We start from the raw sequence: 23,345 nt of genomic DNA on the forward strand, positions 1-23,345 counted from the left end.
TGGCTCTCCAGAAATATTTTAAAGAATGAACCACTAGGGTTTCAGACTTACCATTAGTTCAATATCACTGCCAATTATGTAAAGTTGGTCTTCCATAGAGAGCTTCCTATTCAAATGGGCAAGAACATATGTGATTCCAGGTAAGCGCACAGCAGGACTTGTGAGAAGACTCCCCCAAAGGGCACTGTAGAATGCTGACTGGTCCACGGCAGCAGCAACTTTCTCCAACAACAAGTTGGTTCTGAGGTACAAAATAGCGTGGGGAAAAAGGGAAATGGGGCCTCATTAAAAAGATAAATTATTGCTCTCTTAAAAATGAATGAAAGCATCTATGCTGTAGTCATATGCTCTGCCTTGGAAACAAATATGATAGGCTGACATATAGACCACATACACTTTATTAATTTTTCTTATTGATAAGAGCATCTTCAGGTGATACACTGAAATGTCTAGGATCACTCATTTTTTTTGTGATGCAAAACATTCTTGTGATCTAACGATGACTAATCCATGATTTCAATTATGAGACTGTATGAAACACCATCTTACCTCTCATAATATTCTGATCCTTCTTCTAACCCAGGGAGAATACCAGTTAGCAATCCTTGTAGACCAGGCTTCAGGGTTTTCCCCAATGGCAAGTAATACATTTCATACAAACTGAGCAAGGTTGGTTTCACAGACATGGCAGCATTTGCAAGAAGAGGAAATAATCCAGAACTGTTTAAAAAATTCAAAGGGAGGACAGAATAACTATAAAGCATTAATTCCTATGCAGATATATTTATATATACATTTTGAAGATTTTTAAAAGGAAATAAACTGATAACCATTTGCTGATAATTTCTTCATCCATTAATGTGGTATTTTCACCTGAGTTTCATAATCATAAATCCAGTGCTTCATGGAGTTCTCCTAATTTACAATTCCAAAAGAGAGTCTCCCTCTCCCTGCAAACCTATTCTTTGATCTATTACTCTCTCTTCAAAACAGCCAATCTGGGTGACCAAAAACTATAAATCTAGGCATGATCCTTGTCTTAAAACAAATAAAACTTTAACCTTCAATCACCAAATCAAGTCACTCCTCCAGATATCTTTTGAATATAATAAATTATCTCTGGCTCCACCAAATATTTACCTACAAGGAGCATCATCATTATCCTGAACATCAGACCTTTAACAGGTACTGCTTTAGCAGTGTTCTGAAATAGCTGTTCCCATTAAAACTTCTCATTTGCTTGTTGCCAATGTGGCTTTTGAAACCTCTCAAAATTTAGCTTACAATTTGCAAACCATATACATCCATCAATTTTATTCTTGTACCTCCTGTTCCATCAAACTGAAGAACTCTTTCCAGTTATTTTTTTGAATCTTCCTTGCTCCTTTTTAGTGTTCATGTTTTATATATGCTGTTCTGACAGATGTAATTCCCATTCCTTGTCTTATATCTCCTGTATCTAAATGATCTATGAACTTTATAGTCCCAGTCCAAGTCCCCTCCCTGAGATGAGACGACCCTCTAATTAGACCTGGTTAGGTGCTCTATGTTTCCATAGTTCCACACACTTACTAGAACATTTGCCTTTACTTAATGTTTGTCTTCTTTAAAAATTCTACTTATCAGAAACCAAGAGGTCATGAATATCTTCTTATTTGCATGTCCTAAGTTCCTAGTATTACATCAAACATTTAACAAGTGCTCCATAAAAGAATTAAGAATCTCTCCTGGGCCCGGCGGCATGGCCTAGCAGCTAAAGTCCTCGCCTTGAAAGCCCCGGGATCCCATATGGACGCCAGTTCTAATCCCGGCAGCTCCACTTCCCATCCAGCTCCCTGCTTGTGGCCTGGGAAAGCAGTCAAGGACGGCCCAATGCATTGGGACCCTGCACCCGCGTGGGAGACCTGGAAGAGGTTCCTGATTCCCGGCATGGGATCTGCGTGCACCGACCCATTGCGGCTCACTTGGGGAGTGAATCATCAGACGGAAGATCTTCCTCTCTGTCTCTCCTCCTCTGTGTATATCTGACTTTGTAATAAAATAAATCTTTAAAAAAAAAAAATCTCTCCTATTCAAAAGATACACAGCAAATAGAAACCACCAAACAAGAACTCCTTTAAATTTCTACTTTTGGCTTCAATTTTAAGTACAGCTTGACTTACTTTCCTTTATGGCCAGATGTGCATTACCCATAGGTTACTTTACACACCTAGTTACAGTTTAGTCTCCTAGGTTCTCTGAGTTACCTTCTTCTTTCACTGGCCCCAGGGCCCACGGCCTGCTTCATCCTTTATCCTTTCTTTTTCCTGTAATTTCTTCCTTTCATTCCCTTGCTTTTCAACACAAAAATACCAAAATACACCTCCATCATTACAAAAGAAAAAGAGTAACAACCAAAACCAAAACATTAAATATTTTCTAGCTGGAAGCTGCTATGTTTTGACAATCCCAGGGAGAAAATTCATTCCCATTATCATATTCTCGTTCTCTCTGGCTCTCTCACACACACATTTCCCTTTTTGGTAACAAATGCTTATTTTGATGTTTTAAGAAAATCACTGCCCACACAAAAATGACCTGACACAACATTAGCAAATGTCACATCTGGTCTAGTTTCCTAATTTCACAAAAGGTTACACATCCATAAACTGTTTTTATGGGTCCCATGAAATTCACACCCCATGTACTGAAAATGGCTTCATTGTGGTTCCTAAGGTTTGATAACCTTCAAATTAATAATCCAATCCTTACTGTACTTCATGTATCTGTAATATTTGCTATTTATTGACAACAGCCAATAGAAATTTTCCTCTCCTTTAGGTTCCCAGTTGGCTGTGTCTCCTAACACATTTTCTATTTCTGATTCTTCCTGTTCATTTTCATAGGCTACTGTCCCCACAGCTGTCTTGTAAATATTACTGGAAGTCATAAATTCTCATAAAAATGCCTCATTTTCCTTCCCATTATCAGTGTACCTGGTTAATTAATTTCAAACCTTCTTTGGCTTCACCTGCCACTAAAATGCTGACTGCTGTAAATCTCCCCCTATCCTACGGTCCACCTATCTATTATCAAAACTTATTTTACATACATATTTAAATATTAAGGTACTCGGTACTCAAGCTGCACTTTCACCATATGGGAGCCCATTCTTGTCCCAGTTGCTCCATTTTCAATCTAGAAACCCTGCTAATGACCTGGTAAAAGTAGTTGAAGATGTCTCAAGTGTATGAGCCCATGCCATCCATGTGAAAGACCTGGATGAAGGTTCTGGTATAAGGCTTCAGCCCAGGTTGTCCCTGGCAGTTGAGGCTATCTGGGAAGTGAACCAGAGGATGGAAGATCTACCTTTCAAATAAATAAACCTTAAAAAAAAAAAGGCTTGAAAAAAGATGTATTATTACATTCTGTAATAGATCACAGATCTTTAAAAGCATATGTATTTGTTGTCCATAGGAACTATTACTTAATATAAAATACATAATACAAACTTTAGTTTTAAAACCAGAGTTCAAAAGAATACAAAATATCAATAAGCTCCACTGTGCAAGCACCTGGCTTCTGCCAGTGCAGGCAGGCTTCTGTGGACATGGGGGTACGAGTGTGCAGGCACCTGGCGGCTCACATCCAGGCAGGTGGAGTGAGCCTGGGGATTTCTGCACATGCTTGATTCCATGTGCGGTTGGCAGAGGGAAGTAGGGAGAGCCCTAAGTTAGCATGCTGGCATGGTGTGCTGGTGGACTGGGTTAAGGGAACTGTGAACATGCTTGGGTTTTGGGCGGGTGGAGGGGTGAGGTTCCAGGCCAGCACACGTGCCAGAGGATCGGGCCTAGGGACTCATCTATGAGTCTGTGCTCCTGGTGGGCGGCCGGGGGAACCCAAGTGCTCTCAGGTGTAGGGACTGTGGATTGGTCAGAGAAGAGGACTACAAGGATGTGTGAGAGGGAGGACCACTGAGGGAGTATGTTGTAGGCGAGGAATGACTTCTGGGGGACTTCCAATGACAATGCCGCAGTACTGGCAAGTTAGCAAGGGGGCTCAGACTGAGCGGTTTGGAGGAGGGAAGCCAGAGGGCCTTTCTGAGTCAGACTGCACCAGCCCACGTGGGAGACCTGAGCTGGGCTATTTAGTATCGACCACCATGGATCACCACCCACTGGCACATACTAAAGTTAGGGCTGGGGGCCTACCTGGCAGGGTTAAATAATAGTACCCACAACTGTGTGTCAAACAGGGGACAGATAACTCAGTCTGGGCTATGTCACTAAGCAGTAGATGAGAACCAGGTCTGGGGCAGATTCTGTGGCGGGTGTGTGGGTTCAACCCTGTGGAATTGCAATATCCACTGGCATGCTCAAGAGCTGGGGGTAGTGACAGGTAGTTAGGCATGATCATGGAAATCCCTGACACTCAATGGGTACTGGGGTTGGGAACAGGCAGAACTAGTCCCATAAGCGCATCCAAGATTTGTTGTGGGTTGGGTTAGGCCACAACATCCACCAGCATACACAAAGGCCGAGACAGAGTGGGCAGGCTATGTCGGGTAAGGGTCTAACATCCATTGGCACATATGTAATTTGGGTCTGGGAGTGGGCCTGGTGGGGCAACTTGGGGAACTCCCTGGTGGGCTGTAGCTCCCATTGGTGAACATGTGAATCAGGCATGTGTGTTTGTCAGGCATAGCAAGGCAGCTCCACTTGTCTGCAAGTGTGTGGGTTGGTTTGGGAGGGAAAGTAAGGGAGAGCCAACTAACTGGGCAGAGCTGGGCCAAACCTTAAACAAACATATGCAGGAGCCAGAATGGAGTGCAGGCCATGCTGAGTTAAGCTATCACACCTACCAGTTTGCATGAAAACCAGGTATGGGGGCAGACTGGGCAAGGCTAGGCTGCAGCACCTACCAGCAAGAGATGGAACTGGGGATGTGCCAGACCAGGCCAGATTGCAGCATCTGATGGCAAAGCTCAAGATGTGGGATGGGATATGCAAGGCTGAGTCAGAGCAATCACTGGCACATACAAGATCTGTGGCTGGGAGAAGGCCTCACTGGGGAGCTAAGGGATTCCCTGGCTGGGTTGTGGTTCCCACTGGTGAGCATGAGAACTGGGATCAGGGGCGGACGAGGGGCAGACCAGGCCAGGAAGAGCTACAGAATTTGTTGACTTACATTTGAGCTGGGTTAAGAGGAGAGGCAGGCTGGGCTCAGCAACCATACCCAATGGTGCATGTATGAACCAGAGTAAATTCAGGCTGCTCTGGCTTTGCTGTAGCATCTGCTGGCAAGTTTTAGGAATGGGGACATGTCCTATCAGGCTAAACTGCAGAACCATCTGGCAAGTGCAAGATCCAAAGCTGCAAGTGGACCTAGTAGGAAAACTGTGGGCATCTGTGTAAATAGTAATATCTGCCACATTTAGAAGTGGTATTTAGAATTATTTTTATAAAACATACTGATAAAAATAGAGATACTTTAACTGTATGAAATCTCTGTTAAGACATAAAAATTAGTATAATTGAGTTATGTAAGAAAATACTTGACTTGAGAAAAAACATAGCAGCAATTCTTAGGGAATTACATGCAATACTGATTCAGAAATGCTCAGGTAATATTTAGCTCTGCTCTTTGGAATGCAGTATAATTCACTATTATTAAAAATACCTCTTTACCAAATTTAAGTAGCACACAATGTTTCAGATAGCCATGCTCATTTCTCTTTAACAATCCCTGAAAATATTGGGCCCGGCGGCATGGCCTAGCGGCTAAAGTCCTCGCCTTGAAAGCCCCGGGATCCCATATGGACGCTGGTTCTAATCCTGGCAGCTCCACTTCTATCCAGCTCCCTGCTTGTGGCCTGGGAAAGCAGTTGAGGACAGCCCAAGGCTTTGGGACCCTGCACCCGCATGGGAGACCTGGAAGAGGTTCCTGGTTCCCGGCTTTGGATCGGCGCACACCGACCCATTGCGGCTCACTTGGGGAGTGAATCATCGGACGGAAGGTCTTCCTCTCTGTCTCTCCTCCTCTCTGTATATCTGACTTTGTAATAAACTGAATAAATCTTTAAAAAAAAAAACAATCCTTGAAAATATCAAGGAATTGAAATACAACAAATAGTATTTCTTTAATTGTTCAGCAATTGTTTATTAAAGGGATCCTCCTATCTGTCAGGTACTAAGTTGGGTATTGAAAAGACAGTAATCAAAGAACAACAGGAAAATATTCCTGAACCACTGAGCTCATAAAGCTTATCTCAATAACAAAATATGTATGTACAAGTATTTTAGTTGCTTGAGTACAGGACAAGGGATACTCAAAAAGAAAATGAAAAATACATATTGTAAGAAACCTAAGGATGGATTTCGAAATTTTCTTGCACCACCATAATCTTTAAATAGGCAGAGTGACACCAACAGAGACAGAGAGAAAGACAAAGACCTTCCATCTACTGGTACTCTTCCCAAAGGCTCACAACAGCCAGGAATGGGTTAGGCTGAAGCCGGGAGCCAGAAACCCCAACCAGGTTTCCCATAAGGTGTCAGATGTTCAAGCACTTGAGCCGTCATTATATTCCATCCTGGAAGGATCACATGAACAGGAAGCCAGATCAGAAGCAAGATAGACAGAACTTTGACCACCACTTCAAATCATAGTACTTTCAGATTAAAATAAATTCTAAAAAATAAACAGATAAAAAAGTGGTTACTAGGAGCAGGAAGAAACAGGGAAAAGCAGGTCAAAGGATACAAGTTTTAAGATATATATGGTGAAAAATTCTGCAAATATCACATACAATATGAAGACCATAATTTATAATATCATGGTAACACATTTAGGATTTTTACTGAATTAGTGGGTTTTATGTTATTGTCATCAAAAAGTGAGGTGGTAGATTTGATTCAGTATAGCAACATTTCACTGTAACATCAAGTTATATACCGAAATATATAAAGTAAAAGCATTTAAAAAAAAGATAAACTGTGGGTATAGCCAAGCTTGCTCAAGGGAAGATATAAAGTAAAGACATGAGGAAAGTACAGAATTAAATGAGACTTCAGGAGGAAAAGAAAATGGAGGTTAAGAAAGAGTGACTCAACAGGGAAAACATGTAAACACAGTGGGCAATAAAAAAGAGCTGGAGAAATGCTAACAATATTGAAAGCTCCTAAGAGATGAAGGTATCTTATTTTTTTTCCACAGGACTAGTTTTCAGCTTTAAAAGGACAGGATATATTGCTGTCTCAACAATTTTGAATGAAAATTTTTCATAATAGCTAAGAGTATAAAAAAGTTGCAGTTTCAAAGTTTGTGAATTAGATATAAAAGAAATATAACTGAAATCTAAATATGAGTGTACTCAAATTATTAATTCTTAGCGCAGGAAACCCTAAATATGTTAGAAATATATTTTATTTGTATTAGGTAAAAATTGTAAAATTATTCTTACCTATATAAAAAAAGGTCTTTGGCAAGTCTCTTAGGTCCAATGATTTTGAAGATAATTTCATATGTTTCAAGTGCCTTCCGATGAACTCCACCAGGCAACGCTGGATGTAGACATTGAGCCAGGCGTTTGCCGATGGTCAGCTTTTTAGGTACTACCTGGTATTTGGCATTATTTTGTAAAACCTTAAAAAAAAACATTTTAAGGAATTTGAGAAAAGCAAAAACATTACCCCCCCTTTTCCATTTTTTAGACAATACAATATTATCAGTGTGAAAATTCAGTGTGGGCTTTTGTTTTTCTTGGTTACATCTTCTGACATAATATTATACTTTCAATTAAAACAAAAACATCTAAAAGTGCTAATTTACACAATGAATCCATTACATGTTAACAAACATTTTAAATGAAAAGTAATTTCAAGCTTTTCTTACGTTTTTCAAAATCTTCAATATCTAATGTAAAAGACAACAGCTGGGGCCCGGAGGCATGGCCTAGCAGCCAAAGTCCTTACCTTGAACGCGCCTGGGGATCCATATGGACGCCAGTTCTAATCCTGACAGCTCCAATTCCCATCCAGCTCCCTGCCTGTGGCCTGGGAAAGCAGTTGAGGACAGCCCAAAGCTTTGGGACCCTGCACCCACTGGGGATACCTGGAAGAGGTTCCTGGTTCCCGGCTTCAGATCGGCATAGCACCAGCCATTGTACTCACTTGGGGAGTGAACCATCGGACCGAAGATCTTCCTCTCTGTCTCTCCTCCTCTCTGTATATCTGACTTTGTAATAAAAATAAATAAATCTTAAAAAAAAAAAAGAAAAGACAACAGCTGGAAAATCTTGAGTTGGCCTTGTTTGAAACATACAAAGAAAATCTAATATTATAAATATTTTGTAGAATGAGGGAAAAAGTTAATATTCTAGCTCTCACATATTACAGCAAGTAACTCTAACGCATATAAGAAATTCCAGGGTAAGCGTTTAGTTCATTGAGGGATAGAGACTTGGGACACATACAGTCCATACCAGGGTCTGAGTGCCAGTTCTGGCTCCTGACTACAGCTCCCTATGAAGCAGCAAGTGCTGGCAGTGACCCAGCTACCCACGTGGGAAACTAGACTGAGCTCCTGGTTCCTGACTTTAGCCTGGTCTACTCCCATTTTGTAGGCATCTGGGGAGTGAACCACCAGAAGGTCACTCTCACTTCATTTCAAATAATTTTTCTTGGACTTATTTATGCTTATTGAAAAGGCAGATATACAGACAGGGGGATAGACAGAGAGCAAGATCTTATGTCTGATGATTCACTCCCCAAGTGGTCGCAGAGGCTGGAGCTGCACCAATCAGAAGCCAGAGCCCAGATTCTCTTCCGGGTCTCCTATGCAGATGCAGGGTCCCAAGGCTTTGGGCTGTCCTCAACTGCTTTCCCAGGCCACAAGCAGGATTAGAACTGGCGCCCACATGGGATCCCGACGTGTGTAAGGCATGGACTTTAGCTGCTAGGCCACCATGCTGGGTTATCAAATAATTAAAAAAAAAAAAATCACTTAACTGCCCATTGTTTTTACACTTAATTATCCATTTGAACAAAACAAATTTTGCTTTATTCAATTATAATACTTGCTTAGAGATAACAGGGAAAGATTTAAGAAGATTCTATCTTGAAAACCACCTAAAGATTAATTTTTGGTGACAGATCTCTAAACTTAGCCCATCAGTATGAACACAAAGACAATACTGTAGTAAAGTCTTACTACAATGTCATAAAATGGCAACTGAGAATACATATAGTATAATGTGCTGCAAGTGGAACTTGAAACAAATACACAAAAAATTGCTTACTTTACAAAAGAAAAAAACTGAAGTGAAACTCTACAAAAGGACCACTCATAGCAGTACAGCAAAAAGGTGACCATTGGATCTCACACTTTTTAAAATTTATATTTAAATATGTTGTTAAGCTGTATTCAACATACACAAACATACATAATTCTTGCCTTCTTTCCATCATGGCATTACAGAAGTTTTATCAACAACTGGAATATTCTATTTTGTTACCTAGACAGACTGACATCTGATTTCATGAATATTGGTCAATCGTTTAAAAATTTTTTTTTTTAGGGCTCAGCAGCGTGGCCTAGTGGCTAAGGTCCTCGCCTTGATCCCATGTGGCCGCTGGTTCTACTCCCAGCAGCTCCACTTCCTCTCTGTCTCTCCTCCTCTCAGTATATTTGACTTTGTAATAAAAGTAAAATAAATCTTTCAAAAAAAAAAAAAAAACACTAAAAAAAATTTTTTTTTAAACCTGCCTATGCAATTAATTAGGTAATTAACTTCCAGAATTTTAATGAATAGGCTTTGAAAACACTTTTAGGTAAATGTTCAGGAAGAGACCCTCAGAAGTCTTCAGAAGCAGAAAGAATGTATCTTTAAGCAAACTCACACTTCTGATAAGACTGTCTTTAACTGTTAAGAAAACAAGAACTATTTAAATCTCAGATCTTAAATGTTTGAAGTTAACATCTGAAGCACATGCTTATGCAACCACTTTTCACATAAATCACTGACACATTGAAAAGTAAAGCTTTTGATGGTAGTAAGGTGGTTGCAAGTTAAAAATTAGTGTCTTTGGTATATATTTTAAGACAAAATTTTGTTCCAATAATTGTTTGCTGAGAAGTTAATCCATACTAAAATAGAATTTGGAAAAACACTGCTTTCCCATCTAGCCCCTTGAATATCCAGAAATATTCCATTCAGCTAAAAAATAAAAGAGTCTTTAAAACTATGGATGAAGTGAGAAAATTTCATTTATAGTAAAGAAAAAAAGCTAGTCAAAAGCTTTTATTTTTTATTTTATTTTTTAGTCAACAGCTAGTCAAAAGCTTTTATTTTTTATTTTATTTTTAAGTCAACAGCTAGTCAAAAGTTTATCGGTGATGCTTCTGAAACAGTTGTAGGTAAGTCAGCCATGTCAAGAAGTCTTCAATTATAGAGAAAAAAAACTTAGACACTTTGCAATTATAGCAGAAAAAAACTCAACACAATTAAAGCTAAATCACTCAAAGCTAAGCACCAAGGCTTAAATGACTATTTGTACTCATTCTTACATAGAGCTGCTTTTGTACAAAGAACAAAAATTGTAAAGACTTCCCTGGAAACAAGATGTTCCCTTGTGCCAGGTAGGCTTTGGAAAAGATAGAGCAGTTACTTCTTTCCACTTGAAATTTTCTTTTTGATGGTAGGAACTCCAGAACCGTAACTGATGTTCAATTACAGAAACTGACAAGTCTCACAATTAGTATATTTGATTTATAGTACTGTGTTTTCATATGTAAAGATTACACACTCCATACCTTTTTCTTTGGAACTTCTAAAACCATAACAATATGACTGACTAGGTAGGTATGCAACTTCTGAGTTCAAACTGTACTACCAAAAATGAGGTTTAATTGTACGTCTAAGCTTTTAACTCCAAGATTCAGAGAAATCCATTCAACATAAAAATGGACTCCTGATTTTTCTTTTATTAAATAACACAAACATACCTTGTTAAGTTTTCCAAGTGCTGATATCAAATCTGCCCATTCACTAGAATATTCAAAATTTTTTAGTGCTTTGTCGATTGCAGCTACATAGTTTCTGTATTTGGAGTCACTAAGTAACTCCAGCTCTTCTGTGTTCATCCTCCTACAGGGTCCCACCAGAACCAGTTCCAAAATCTTGCAAAATCATTACCTAAAAAAAAAAAAAAATGTTTGCAAGAAGAATCAAAGTTACAAAGGAAAATACTGAAATGGGTTCCTATGATTTTGCTACAGAGGAGATGGTTAACTTTAAGTTGTTTATTACAGTATCAAAATCCCTAGCTTCCAAGTGGAAAGTATTTAAACACAGCCTCAGATATAACTACTTTCAAGTTTCTTAGAAAGTAGACAGACAGCTGAGGGAATTTAGAAAACATCACTTTAGAAATCATGTTATTTCTGTCACATTTGTAGAGACTGTATTTCTGATATACATATCCCTCTACTTTTTTAGGAATCTGAAACTAAGAATTATTAAAGATAAGTGCTTTAAAAAAAGAAAAAACAAATTGTTTTAAAGATAATTTCCTTTTATTAGCTAATAATTGGGCACCTAATATGAAAATAAAACATCGGCCACTTGAAATTAGGCTTTAGAATAACACTGACATGAATATATTGCAGTTTAATGTGTGTCTAGATGTTCTTTGACAATTCTTTCTAAAACAGATACTTAATCCTCCCACACTTGAGCTGGATTTGGCGACTCAGTTTTAATTAAGCTAGTAAGGCAGGGAAGAGACAATGGGTAATGGCCAATAGATTACTAAAGTGCTTCAGCTTTCTCTTTACTCGGTTATGTCACATGTCCTAGGGAAAATCAACTGCCACACTTTGGGGACACTCTAAGGCACCCTCACAGGAAGTCCACGTGCTGAGGAATTCAAATTTCCTGTTATGGTCATGTGAGTGGACCACCTTAGATACAGATAATCTTGTATGCTTAGCAAAATCTTGTATCTTGATTTGATTCTTGCCAAAACTGATATCTTGACTAATTTAATAAGAACCCCAAGCCAGAACATAAGAGCTCAGTCTCTTAAATTCATGACCTACAGCTTTCTGGTTTAGGTCACCGAGTTCAGGAGTGACTAAAACACAAGTAATACAAAATGGTAACAAGGGATTTAACAGGGTCTCAACTTAAAACACTAGGTGAGACACAAGCATTTAGCACAGTGTTAAATTCACCACTTACGGACACCTGCTTCCCAGACTGACAGACTACTTGGTTCAAGTCCCAGGTCTCTGCTTCAGAGCCAGCTTCCTGCTAATGGGCACCCTTGGAAGGAGCATATAATGGCTCAAGTGCCTGAGTCTCTGCCAACCACATAGGAGACCCATACAGAGGTCTGCACTTCTAGCTTTAACTCTGGCCAAATCCTGGATGTTGCAGGCATATAGTAAAGGAATCAATAGACAGATTTCTTTATGTTTATCTTTCAAATAAAATGAAAATCAATAAAACTCCATTAAAAAATGTAACTTCTCTTTTTTTTTTTGGTATCCTAAGTTAACTTGTCACTAATTACATTAGAATTCAGTTCATGAATATGTTGAAAGACTTAAAAATATATCTGAGGGGATGTCAAAACAATTCAAAATTTGTCTTTTCAACAAATGTATCAAGGTAACTGGAAATACATACTATAAAAAAGCAGATTCTTTGCTCACATTCATACAATATGTAACTAAAAATGGATTTTACCATAAAGGCAAAGCTAGCCCTATAAAGCTCTCAGGAAATAAAGTAATAAGTTGTCAAAACCCCACAGCTATCTTTTTTTCTTGCATTGTGTGTGTGTTTCTAGAAAAGTCAAACTTCATGAAAATTAAACTTCTGTGCTACAAAGGATATCATCAAGAAAGTAATAAAAGATAATTAACAGGATGAAAGAAAATGTATCTGATTAGTCACTTGCAGTAGACTATTTCAACAATAAGGGATAATTTTTAAACAGGCAAAAGTTATGAGGCACTTCCACAAACACAATATGTAACTGGCCAATAGGCACATGAAAAGACACTCAACAGCATTAATCACCAGATAAATCTACATGAAAATCACAAGATAATACTGCACACATACTAGGATGGCTACAGTAAAAACAAAAACAGTCAACAATATTGGTCAAAATATGGAGAAATTGAAAAACTAATATGCTTGGAGGGAACAAAGACTGTGTGAAGGTGCTTTTTCTTTGTTGTTACTTTTTGGTTTTATTATTATTATGATATAGTTCCATAGGCCCTGGAATTTCTCTTATCCCTTCCCTAAGTTGCCCCCCTCCACTAAGTTCCCCGATATCATTACTATAGTATAGTTCTTCATAAACAGTCATATGTCCATCACTGCAGGCATGGACAAGGGCATAGAGTCCAGCATCCTAGTGTCAAGATACAGTTAACAGTTTCAATGGGAATTCATCTTTGTCTTCAAGTAGAGATGCATACTGCATTGTCATCCCATCTTGATAGGATAGTCTCTATTACACAGTTACTGTACAATCCCTTAAATGAAAAGCCACAAAACAAAATCAACAGGAAGAAAAAAAAGATATTAACAACGTCATGAAGTTAAATAACATCTACTAAACAACTGTCGCTGAAGAAATGAAAAAGAAAATCAAGAACCTTATTGAAGAAAATGATGCCACTGTATGATCTATGAGTCACTGAAGAATATAGTCAGAAGAAAGTGTTTTGAAGAGATGAAACTAAAAAAAAAAGAATCAATAAAACTCAGTAGTTTTCAAATGATGAAAAATAACATGACCACAAGACTCAAATTCTACTCTATATGCAACACAGAGCTAAGAGTTTCAGCCTGGTCCAACCCTAATAGCTATTGAGGAAATGTGGGGAGTGAATCAATGAGTGGGAGTATTCTAACATTCAAAAACATAACTGTCTTAAAAACTTGTATATCAAATATTTGTGAAACGTTATTTATAAGAATGAGTGAAACAATTTAAAGATCCATTAAACTATACATTAATAGATAAAAGAGGGTATTAGTCATAAAAAGAAGCAAGGTACTAACACATGCCATAACATGCATCAGTTATTATTGTTACAGAAAAAATAATTTCTTAAAAACATACATGATCACATGTATATGAAAGGTCTAGAACAGGTAAGATTATCTATCCATAAAGCAAAGTAAGTTAGTGCATGCTCATGGCCATGGGAGGAGAGGATTTGGGGAGTAATGGCATGTGAATTGTGTCTGATTTCTTCGAGGATGACAAAAATGTTTACCAATACACTGTGACAGCTACAAAGCTCTGGGAAAATAACTGAAAACCACTAAATCATGCTTTAAATGAAACTGCATGACATGTGGTAAGTCTTTCAATGAAGCTATCAATATGTAAAAACAGACCTCAAGCATCTGTGAATCATTTCAAATTACAAGCAAAATTCACATGCTTTACATTTTATGGAGATACAGTATACTAGGTTTTGTTTGTTTATTTATTTATTTATTTTTTTACATTTCTTTATTGAAAGGCAGATTCACAGAGAAGAAAGACAAAGAAGGATCTTCCATCCACTGGTTCACTCCCCAAGTGACCACAATGGCCAGAGCTGAGCTGATCCAAAGCCAGCAACTTCTTCTGGGTCTCCCACGTGGCTGCAGGGGACCAAGGCTTTGAGCCACCTTCTACTGGAGCATGAAGGGAAGTATAGAAGCCAGGACATGAACCGGGTCCTAATATGGGATCCTAGCACTTGGGAGGGGAGGATTAGCCAATTGAGCATTGCACAGGGCCCAATATACTAGTTCTATAATATTGTCAACCATAGATAATTACACAATCATCAAAATGTCAGTAAACACTAGAAAACACAGCATACACAGTAGTGAAATGTTTGTGCTGAAAACAGCTAAAATCTACTGACTTTGAAAAAATAGGTTTTTGGTTAAGGATATGCCACAGAGAAACAATCAGAAGCTTCCCAGTTCTCTACTTTAATTCTTTTACCTATTAAAAAAAAGAATACAAAGAAGCCTTAGGACCCATCTTTGGAGACAGTAATAATCTCAAGGTAGTAGCCAGATCTATGGAATTACTTGCTTCAGTATACCATGCCAAGAACCAAGGACTGGGTGCTGACTAGAAAAACATGTCTGCCCTCATGAGATATTACTGTCAATTGTAAATAGTAGGAGATGGGAAAACTCATCTCATAAAAGTGAAGAACTCCCATACGGTCTTGCAGCAGCAAATCAAACATGCCACAGGGCTTTGAAGCACTATGAAAATGTCAAGAAAAACATAAATGATTATGTCTGTATTCTAGATAGCATAATTTATACAATATTGACACTCAAACTAGATTCATCCCAAAGAGCTTTAAGTAGAATGGTTGAGATTAGAAATAAATTAACAATCATAAAAGTTGCCTTGAGGTCAATCTATTGTTTCATTTTTAAACATAAATGTACACAATATTCACAATGCAATACCTTTTCCAGATACAAAATACTGTCATACAAAAAAAATGTATTAACTAAAAGCTAATTAAAATACTTAAACTAACAGATGCTCACATTGGGTATATCCCCACTTTTTCTTCATTTTCTTTTATCACGATATTCTATTTAACATTTATTTCTAAGTATTTTTGTTACAATAAATACTTGGTGATTCCTCTTTCAGTCAGTTCACTTTTGTTACATGCTAATTACATATCCAACAACTTTATAAAATTTAATTAGTAATTCTAACAGTTTCATGGTGCAGCCTTTATGTTTTACTGTAAAGCTCAAGAAATCTGTTAGACCTTATGTATATATTTAGATTATCACTAAGTCTCAATAAAAAATTTACAAATAAAAAATCCAGGCTGTTCACAGTTCTGCAAAAGAAACACTGAGTTGTTTCATTTTAGTACATGTCTTTTCAATAAATAAATGTCTATACAACTATGCATGAACATAAAAGGCTCTGAATAGTACAAAATGACATGATTCTAATGTGTTCAGTTCTGTGATTGTGGGGTTCATAAAGGCAAGAAAATATTTAGAACATGGAAACACATGAACACAAACTGCAACGTAAAATGGGATTAATGTATTAAATGGTATTGTATAAAAAGGGATTGAAATATATTAGTGGGAATCTGGGGTTTTACAGTAAGCATCAAATGGTAAATAACAGTAAACATGCAGACATATGTCCTATGTTAGAAGTTAGCATGCTGCCCTGAAAGCACATTAGTCAAATAGCCCATGCATTATTGAACATGGTGATGAAGATGATAATTTCAGCTAACACTGGAGTAGTAACTTGTGCTAGCTACTATGGTAAGTTCTTTTATGTAAATTATTTTATGTGCTCTTTTGCCACAAACTCACGAGGCAGATGCATTCACAGATTCATGTACACACACAGAAATCAGTGTTTGGGATTCCACAAAGTAAAAAGAGAAACCAGAAGAACTCTGGCAAGCTGACCCTCAGCACTGGCCCTTACATACTTTTTAAAAAAAAAAAAATAATAATTCTAACTTATGTCTGGTGTACTTTATTAATTAATGGTATACTATTCAATTTAAAAATTAAAGACTCATTTTTACATAAATTAACACTGATTGCTGTACTGTGGATACGAGCCATTTGTACTTCCAAATCTCTTCAAATTCAATGGAATATTTCCAAACAAACTTCAATTATTTCTAGTATAGGGTGGGATGCTTTACTGTTAAGAGGTCAGGTAATTTTATGGTTTGTTTTCCTTTGTACATTTCATTATAATTGCTTCACAATCATAAAATCCAGTTAGATGTAAACTCAATCATATTTAGACTCCAAAGGAAAGGATCAAAACATTACACAAGATGAGTAATTCTTTAGCTGAATTGATTTTACATGAACAGATTAAAAAAGTAAAGAGTCCCATTTTTCATATACTATGCTCATCAGTTAACTCAAAGCTATGAAAGGATGCTGACAAAAACATCTTGCATGAGGATTAACTCTGTAGATGGACAAATGAATGCAAAATGAGTTCTGAGACCATCAAGACAAATTACAGGGCCCAGCGTGATAGCATAGTGGTTAATATCCCCAATTCGAACGCATCGGGATCCCATATGGGCACTGGTTCTAATGCTAAAGGCTCCACTTCCCATCCAGCTCCCTGCTTGTGGCCTGGGAAAGCAGTTGAGGACAGCCCAAAGTTTTGGGACCCTGCACTTGCATGGGAGACCTGGAAGAGGCTAGAGACTCCTGGCTTTGGATTAGCTCAGCTCCAGCCCTTGCAGCTGCTTGGGGAGTGAACGAACGATTGGACGAAATATCTTCCTCTCTGTATATCTGCCTTTCCAATAAAAATATGTCAATCTTGGGCCTGTCACCATGGCCTAGCGGCTAAAGTCCTCAGCTTGAACGCACCAGGATCTCACATGGCTACTGGTTTTAATCCCGGCAGCTCCACTTCCCATCCAGCTCCCTGTGTGGCCTGGGAGGATGGCCCAAAGCCTTGGGACCCTGCACCCGTGTGGGAGACCTGGAGGAAGTTCCTGGCTCCTGGTTTAGGACTGGTGCAGCACCGGCTGTTGTGATCACTTGCGGAGTGAATGATTGGATGGAAGATCTTCCTCTCTGTCTTTCCTCCTCTGTGTATATCTGACTTTGTAATAAAAATAAGTAAATCTTAAAGAAAATCTTAAGGGCCCGGCGGCATGGCCTAGTGGCTAAAGTCCTCGCCTTGAATGCCCCGGGATCCCATATGGGTGCCAGTTCTGGTCCTGGCGGCTCCACTTCCCATCCAGCTCCCTGCTTGTGGCCTGGGAGGGCAGTCGGGGACAGCCCAAGGCTCTGGGACCCTGCACCTGCGTGGGAGACCCGGAAGAGGTTCCTGGTTCCCAGAGACCTGGAAGAGGCTCGAGACTTCTGGCTTTGGATTAGCTCAGCACCAGCCGTTGCGGCTCACTTGGGGAGTGAATCATCGGACGGAGGATCTTCCTCTCTGTCTCCTCCTCCTCTCTGTATATCTGACTTTGTAATAAAAATAAATAAATCTTAAAAAAAAAATCTTAAAAAAAAAAGGCACTTTACGTAGGAAAACGGACCACTACCTGAAGCTGACCTTCCTTTGCCTTCCTTTGCACCTGATTTAAGTGTGGGTCCCACCATGACAGAACAAAACTTGCCACGGTGTTAATAAGGAAGAGAAGTAACTGGGTATCTTGATAAAGAGTGTGAAGTACCTACCAGTCATAACTAAATAAGGTTTTGCTTGATGTCTGTGCAGTCTATTTAGAATCCATTTATAAATAATAGGCAACATCCACAAATAAGCTACCAACTGTTAGTATTATACCCAACCTTACTATATCTGTCTCATGGCCCCTTGGCTCTCATTAAGTATTTTAAGATTCCATACAAGAAATATAATCCGTCAATTACTGTTATTATTGTTCTTTCGATTCCACTTTTTATCCCATTACTGTCAACAGCATCTTGACTGCCATGATCTTGTGCATTTGAGATCTACTTCCAGGGTAATTTTGACAGTGTACAAATGGTCTTTTCTACAAGGTTCCTGAAAGTCTGACACCTGGGCCACCACAATAGCCTTATATTTCCACAATTGTCACTTTTTCTGAAGAATCAATTTTGCAAAGTAAAATCTGAGCATGTTACTCCTTGCTAGAGGGTCAGCCAAGAATATGAATAATTCAGAAAAAGCATGTCAGCCTGGTGTTTACTTAGCACAGAGTAACTGCTCTTATCAATGCTGCGACTGTGGCATTCAATTATTTACAAATGAACTCCTAGTTCTTATATTTATGATTAAATCTTTGTTATCAAGTGGACTTACGTATTCTCACACAATTCTGTCTCCACTGAGACAAACCAGGTAACCCTCCATATATTTATGATTAAATCTTTGTTATCAAGTGGACTTCCGTATTCTCACCCAATTCTGTCTCCACTGAGACAAACCCGGTAACCCTCCATATATTTATGATTAAATCTGTTATCAAGTGGACTTCCGTATTCTCACCCAATTCTGTCTCCACTGAGACAAACCCGGTAACCCTCCATATATTTATGATTAAATCTTTGTTATCAAGTGGACTTCCGTATTCTCACCCAATTCTGTCTCCACTGAGACAAACCCGGTAACCCTCCATATATTTATGATTAAATCTTTGTTATCAAGTGGACTTCCGTATTCTCACCCAGTTCTGTCTCCACTGAGACAAACCCGGTAACCCTCCATATATTTATGATTAAATCTTTGTTATCAAGTGGACTTCCGTATTCTCACCCAGTTCTGTCTCCACTGAGACAAACCAGGTAACCCTCCATATATTTATGATTAAATCTTTGTTATCAAGTGGACTTCCGTATTCTCACCCAATTCTGTCTCCACTGAGACAAACCCGGTAACCCTCCATATATTTATGATTAAATCTTTGTTATCAAGTGGACTTCCGTATTCTCACCCAATTCTGTCTCCACTGAGACAAACCCGGTAAGCCTCCATATATTTATGATTAAATCTTTGTTATCAAGTGGACTTCCGTATTCTCACCCAGTTCTGTCTCCACTGAGACAAACCCGGTAACCCTCCATATATTTATGATTAAATCTTTGTTATCAAGTGGACTTCCGTATTCTCACCCAGTTCTGTCTCCACTGAGACAAACCCGGTAAGCCTCCATATATTTATGATTAAATCTTTGTTATCAAGTGGACTTCCGTATTCTCACCCAGTTCTGTCTCCACTGAGACAAACCCGGTAACCCTCCATATATTTATGATTAAATCTTTGTTATCAAGTGGACTTCCGTATTCTCACCCAATTCTGTCTCCACTGAGACAAACCCGGTAACCCTCCACTGTTTAGGACTCGCCCTCTGCCACCGCAGTGCTTTCACACATATCATTTTTTTTCCTGGACAAGCACTTTGCTGCTTGCTATTTCTTACAATATTTTCATTAAATTACTATGAACACATTATGCTTACACATGATATCTTTTTTTTTACGATTTATTTTTTATTGCAAAGTCAGATACACAGAGAAGAGGAGACACAGAGAGGAACATCTTTTGTCTGATGATTTACTCTCTAAGTGACCGCAATGGCTGGAGCTGAGCTGAGCTGGACCCAGGAGCTTCCTCAGGGGTCTCCCACATGGGTGCAGGGTTTGGGCCGTCCTCGACAGCTTTCCCAGGCCACAAGCAGGGAGCTGGATGGGAAGCAGGGCGGCCAGTATTAAAACCGATGCCCATATGGGATCCTGGTGCATCCAAGGTGAGGACTTCAGCAGCTAGGGCCCTCTACATGATACTTTTTGACTCAACCCATGTGTTAGCTCATTCCTTAACATGCACCTTCTTCCTCAGTCTCTAGAAAAGTGCCTTATTACAGTTCAGAATTTGAAAATCTACCTATGCTTCTCGTTTCCCAAAGTTTAAAGTGATGTTCTTAATTGTCAAAAAGCATAAAGTTCATCATCTTATTGAGTATATGGCTCAACAGTGTTAGTAATTTCATATTGTTGTGCAACCAATCACCGAAACTTTTCACCTTGTAAAACTCTAATAAGTCATTTACAATTCTTACTTCTCCTTTTCTCCAGCTCTGACAATCATCACTATTTCTTTGAATCTGACGCCTTTAGATTTTTCATGTAAGTGAAATCACATGGTACTTAGCCTTTTATTGTTGTATTCACTTAGCATAATGACCTCAAGATTATTTCTGTTTCATAATGTGTTATAACTTCATTTGTTAAGGGGTTGCTATTTCCTAATTAGGTGGTCTTGGCATCCTTGTTGAACACCACTTCACCATGTACTCTATTGAGGAGTTCTTTATCCATTTCACTGATATATTTGTCCAGCTTTCAATCAACACCACACCATTTTAATTACTGTAGCATTGTAGTAAACTTTAATTTTTGAATGATGATTTTTTTTTATTCCTTCTATTTGAAAAATTGAATCTCAACTTGATATGGCTAGTACCTACTCATCCTTCAAACTTCAAATTTTCTCTTTCTGGAAGTCCCTGTGACTACTCCATTCTAATACTCGAACATTCACATACCTCCTTCTGGTGAACTCCCACTATCCAATAACCTCCTCTATCGTAGAACTTCACTTGCTTTCTTGTAACTGAACTGTGTCCCCCAGAAATGGAAATCTCTATGATAAAGAACTTATCATTTTGGCCCTTATATTTCCAGCTCCTAGCAAACTGATCCATAGGCAATAATCAATAAATACCATTAAAATGAAATAATATGCTCAGCTGGTAAAAAGAATGAGATGTCCATATATTGATTTAGAAAGTACTGAAAGCATATGAAATAAAGAAAGCAATGTGCAAAAGTATTAATAACATGTTAAGATTTGTATATTTAAAAAGGGCAAACATTAATTTGCATATGCAAGCCTTAATACACAAAAATAATATACATGATATATGTCTTAAATAATCACAGCAAATTCTTGAATACTTTTAAAGTCAACGAAAACAACCTATTCCCGGCCCGGCGGCATGGCCTAGCGGCTAAAGTCCTCGCCTTGAAAGCCCCGGGATCCCATATGGGCGCCGGTTCTAATCCTGGCAGCTCCACTTCCCATCCAGCTCCCTGCTTGTGGCCTGGGAAAGCAGTTGAGGACGGCCCAATGCATTGGGACACTGCACCCGCGTGGGAGACCCGGAAGAGGTTCCTGGTTCCCGGCATGGCATTGGATTGGCGCGTACCGGCCCATTGCGGCTCACTTGGGGAGTGAAACATCGGATGGAAGATCTTCCTCTCTGTCTCTCCTCCTCTGTGTATATCTGGCTATAATAAAATGAATAAATCTTTAAAAAAAAAAAACAACCTATTCCCTACTTATGGTAATAAACATTTCAAATAAATGAAAGGGTAATGTCTATAAGCAAGATCAAATCGCAGCTAGGCCATTTGTGGCACTCCATACAACAGGTAAGAAGAGAATCAAAATGAATATAATTTGTATCTAAAGTGAACACAGTCATCCTCTCACTTTTCAGCATCATGGAAAATAGGGAATCCTTTTGTCAAACAGCTTGTTTAGTGTAGTAATCTTCAAGTGGCAAGTGAAACTAATCTTTGAATACTATGCACAAAACCGTGCGCCATGGTATTTGCTGCATACTGAGTCAATATGCACTACTTCATGATTTAGACACGTATTTACATGCTGGCTTTACAGCAGGTAGTGCCAACATTAAAGATGGCCTTCAATGGTCCTCACCTAACATCCATGCTACGTGTAGCCCGGCCCACAGGGAACTGCTGCCAGGGTGTAAACAATAAAGCAAATGCTGCAGAATTCAGTCAGGTCATGGAAACTTTGTGGCTTCCACTCAGATGTTACTTAGATCACTCATTCTGGGGCAAGCTGGCCTCTGCATCCCAAGCACACTGCAGGAGCCCAGTGGAGAGGCCCGCGTAGGGAGGAACTAACTGAAACTTGCCTACTACAGCCCCAAACAACTATGAGTCACAAGAATAAGTCACGTTGGCTGTAGGCTGTATAACCCTACTCCAACCTTCAGATGACTATAACTTCACTGTAACTCAAGCCAGAACTACACAGTCTCATGTGTTCCATTACTTTTTTGACACACACAAAAAACATTCTTTTAAAGTTACTACGTTCTGAAATCATTTGTCATGCAGCAGTATTTAAGAGCTCATTTTCAAATAACATTTTTCTTTCTCAATCTCAATCCCTATATCTTACAAGACACAGTATAAATAAGAGTTATTAGGTTACATAAAACTAATAGGTAGACTTAAGTTACACAATTTAGCAGGCTTGAAGCAATATGCTTTGAAGTTAGTCAATAAACTGTCAGATGCCATAAAACTAACTATATTGTTAAGATTCCACACTCAGGCTTAAAGGTTAATAATTGGTGGTAACACCGTATTTCCAATTTGGTCGTTTAAATATCTTTCTTTCCACACACCAAAGCAAGTACTCTACTTCCTTCCTCCGCAAGAGAAAAAGTTCTCCATCAATGTTTAAAACTGAGATTTACTGTAAGATGGGTCTCAGTGTATATGGAAAAGCCACTGGACCACTTGCACCAGGCTCCGACAAGCAGAAAGATAAACAGTTGTCGGGGACAGCATGTGCGGCACACATTTCAGCTATCTGAAAAATGTGATCAAAACAAATTCTAAGGATTTTGGGTAGCTGGTATTTTATAGTACTTTCTCACAGTATGTCAGCACAATCAAAAACAACTGAAAAGTGTGGGGCAATTTACCCATTTTACTCAAAGGAGTAAGACTAGAGGGCTTACACAAT

The 23,345-nt window shown here is 38.7% G+C and overlaps 1 protein-coding gene across 2 annotated transcripts in view; it reads right to left on the bottom strand.

Annotated features, from left to right (window-relative positions):
- DOP1A (DOP1 leucine zipper like protein A) overlaps nt 1-23,345 on the bottom strand; it is a 103,746-nt gene that overhangs the window by 72,163 nt on the left and 8,238 nt on the right. For both annotated transcript variants that reach the window (XM_058661061.1, XM_058661063.1), the window contains exons 2-5: nt 10,984-11,173; nt 7,442-7,623; nt 550-720; nt 52-241 (exon numbers count right to left, since the gene is read on the bottom strand). In XM_058661061.1, coding sequence (XP_058517044.1) covers nt 52-241; nt 550-720; nt 7,442-7,623; nt 10,984-11,121 — 681 coding nt within the window. In that variant the 5' untranslated portion in view covers nt 11,122-11,173. The remainder of the gene's footprint in view (nt 1-51; nt 242-549; nt 721-7,441; nt 7,624-10,983; nt 11,174-23,345) is intronic.

The sequence above is a fragment of the Ochotona princeps genome, chromosome 1 (assembly GCF_030435755.1).
Source record: "Ochotona princeps isolate mOchPri1 chromosome 1, mOchPri1.hap1, whole genome shotgun sequence".
Taxonomy (NCBI): domain Eukaryota; kingdom Metazoa; phylum Chordata; class Mammalia; order Lagomorpha; family Ochotonidae; genus Ochotona; species Ochotona princeps.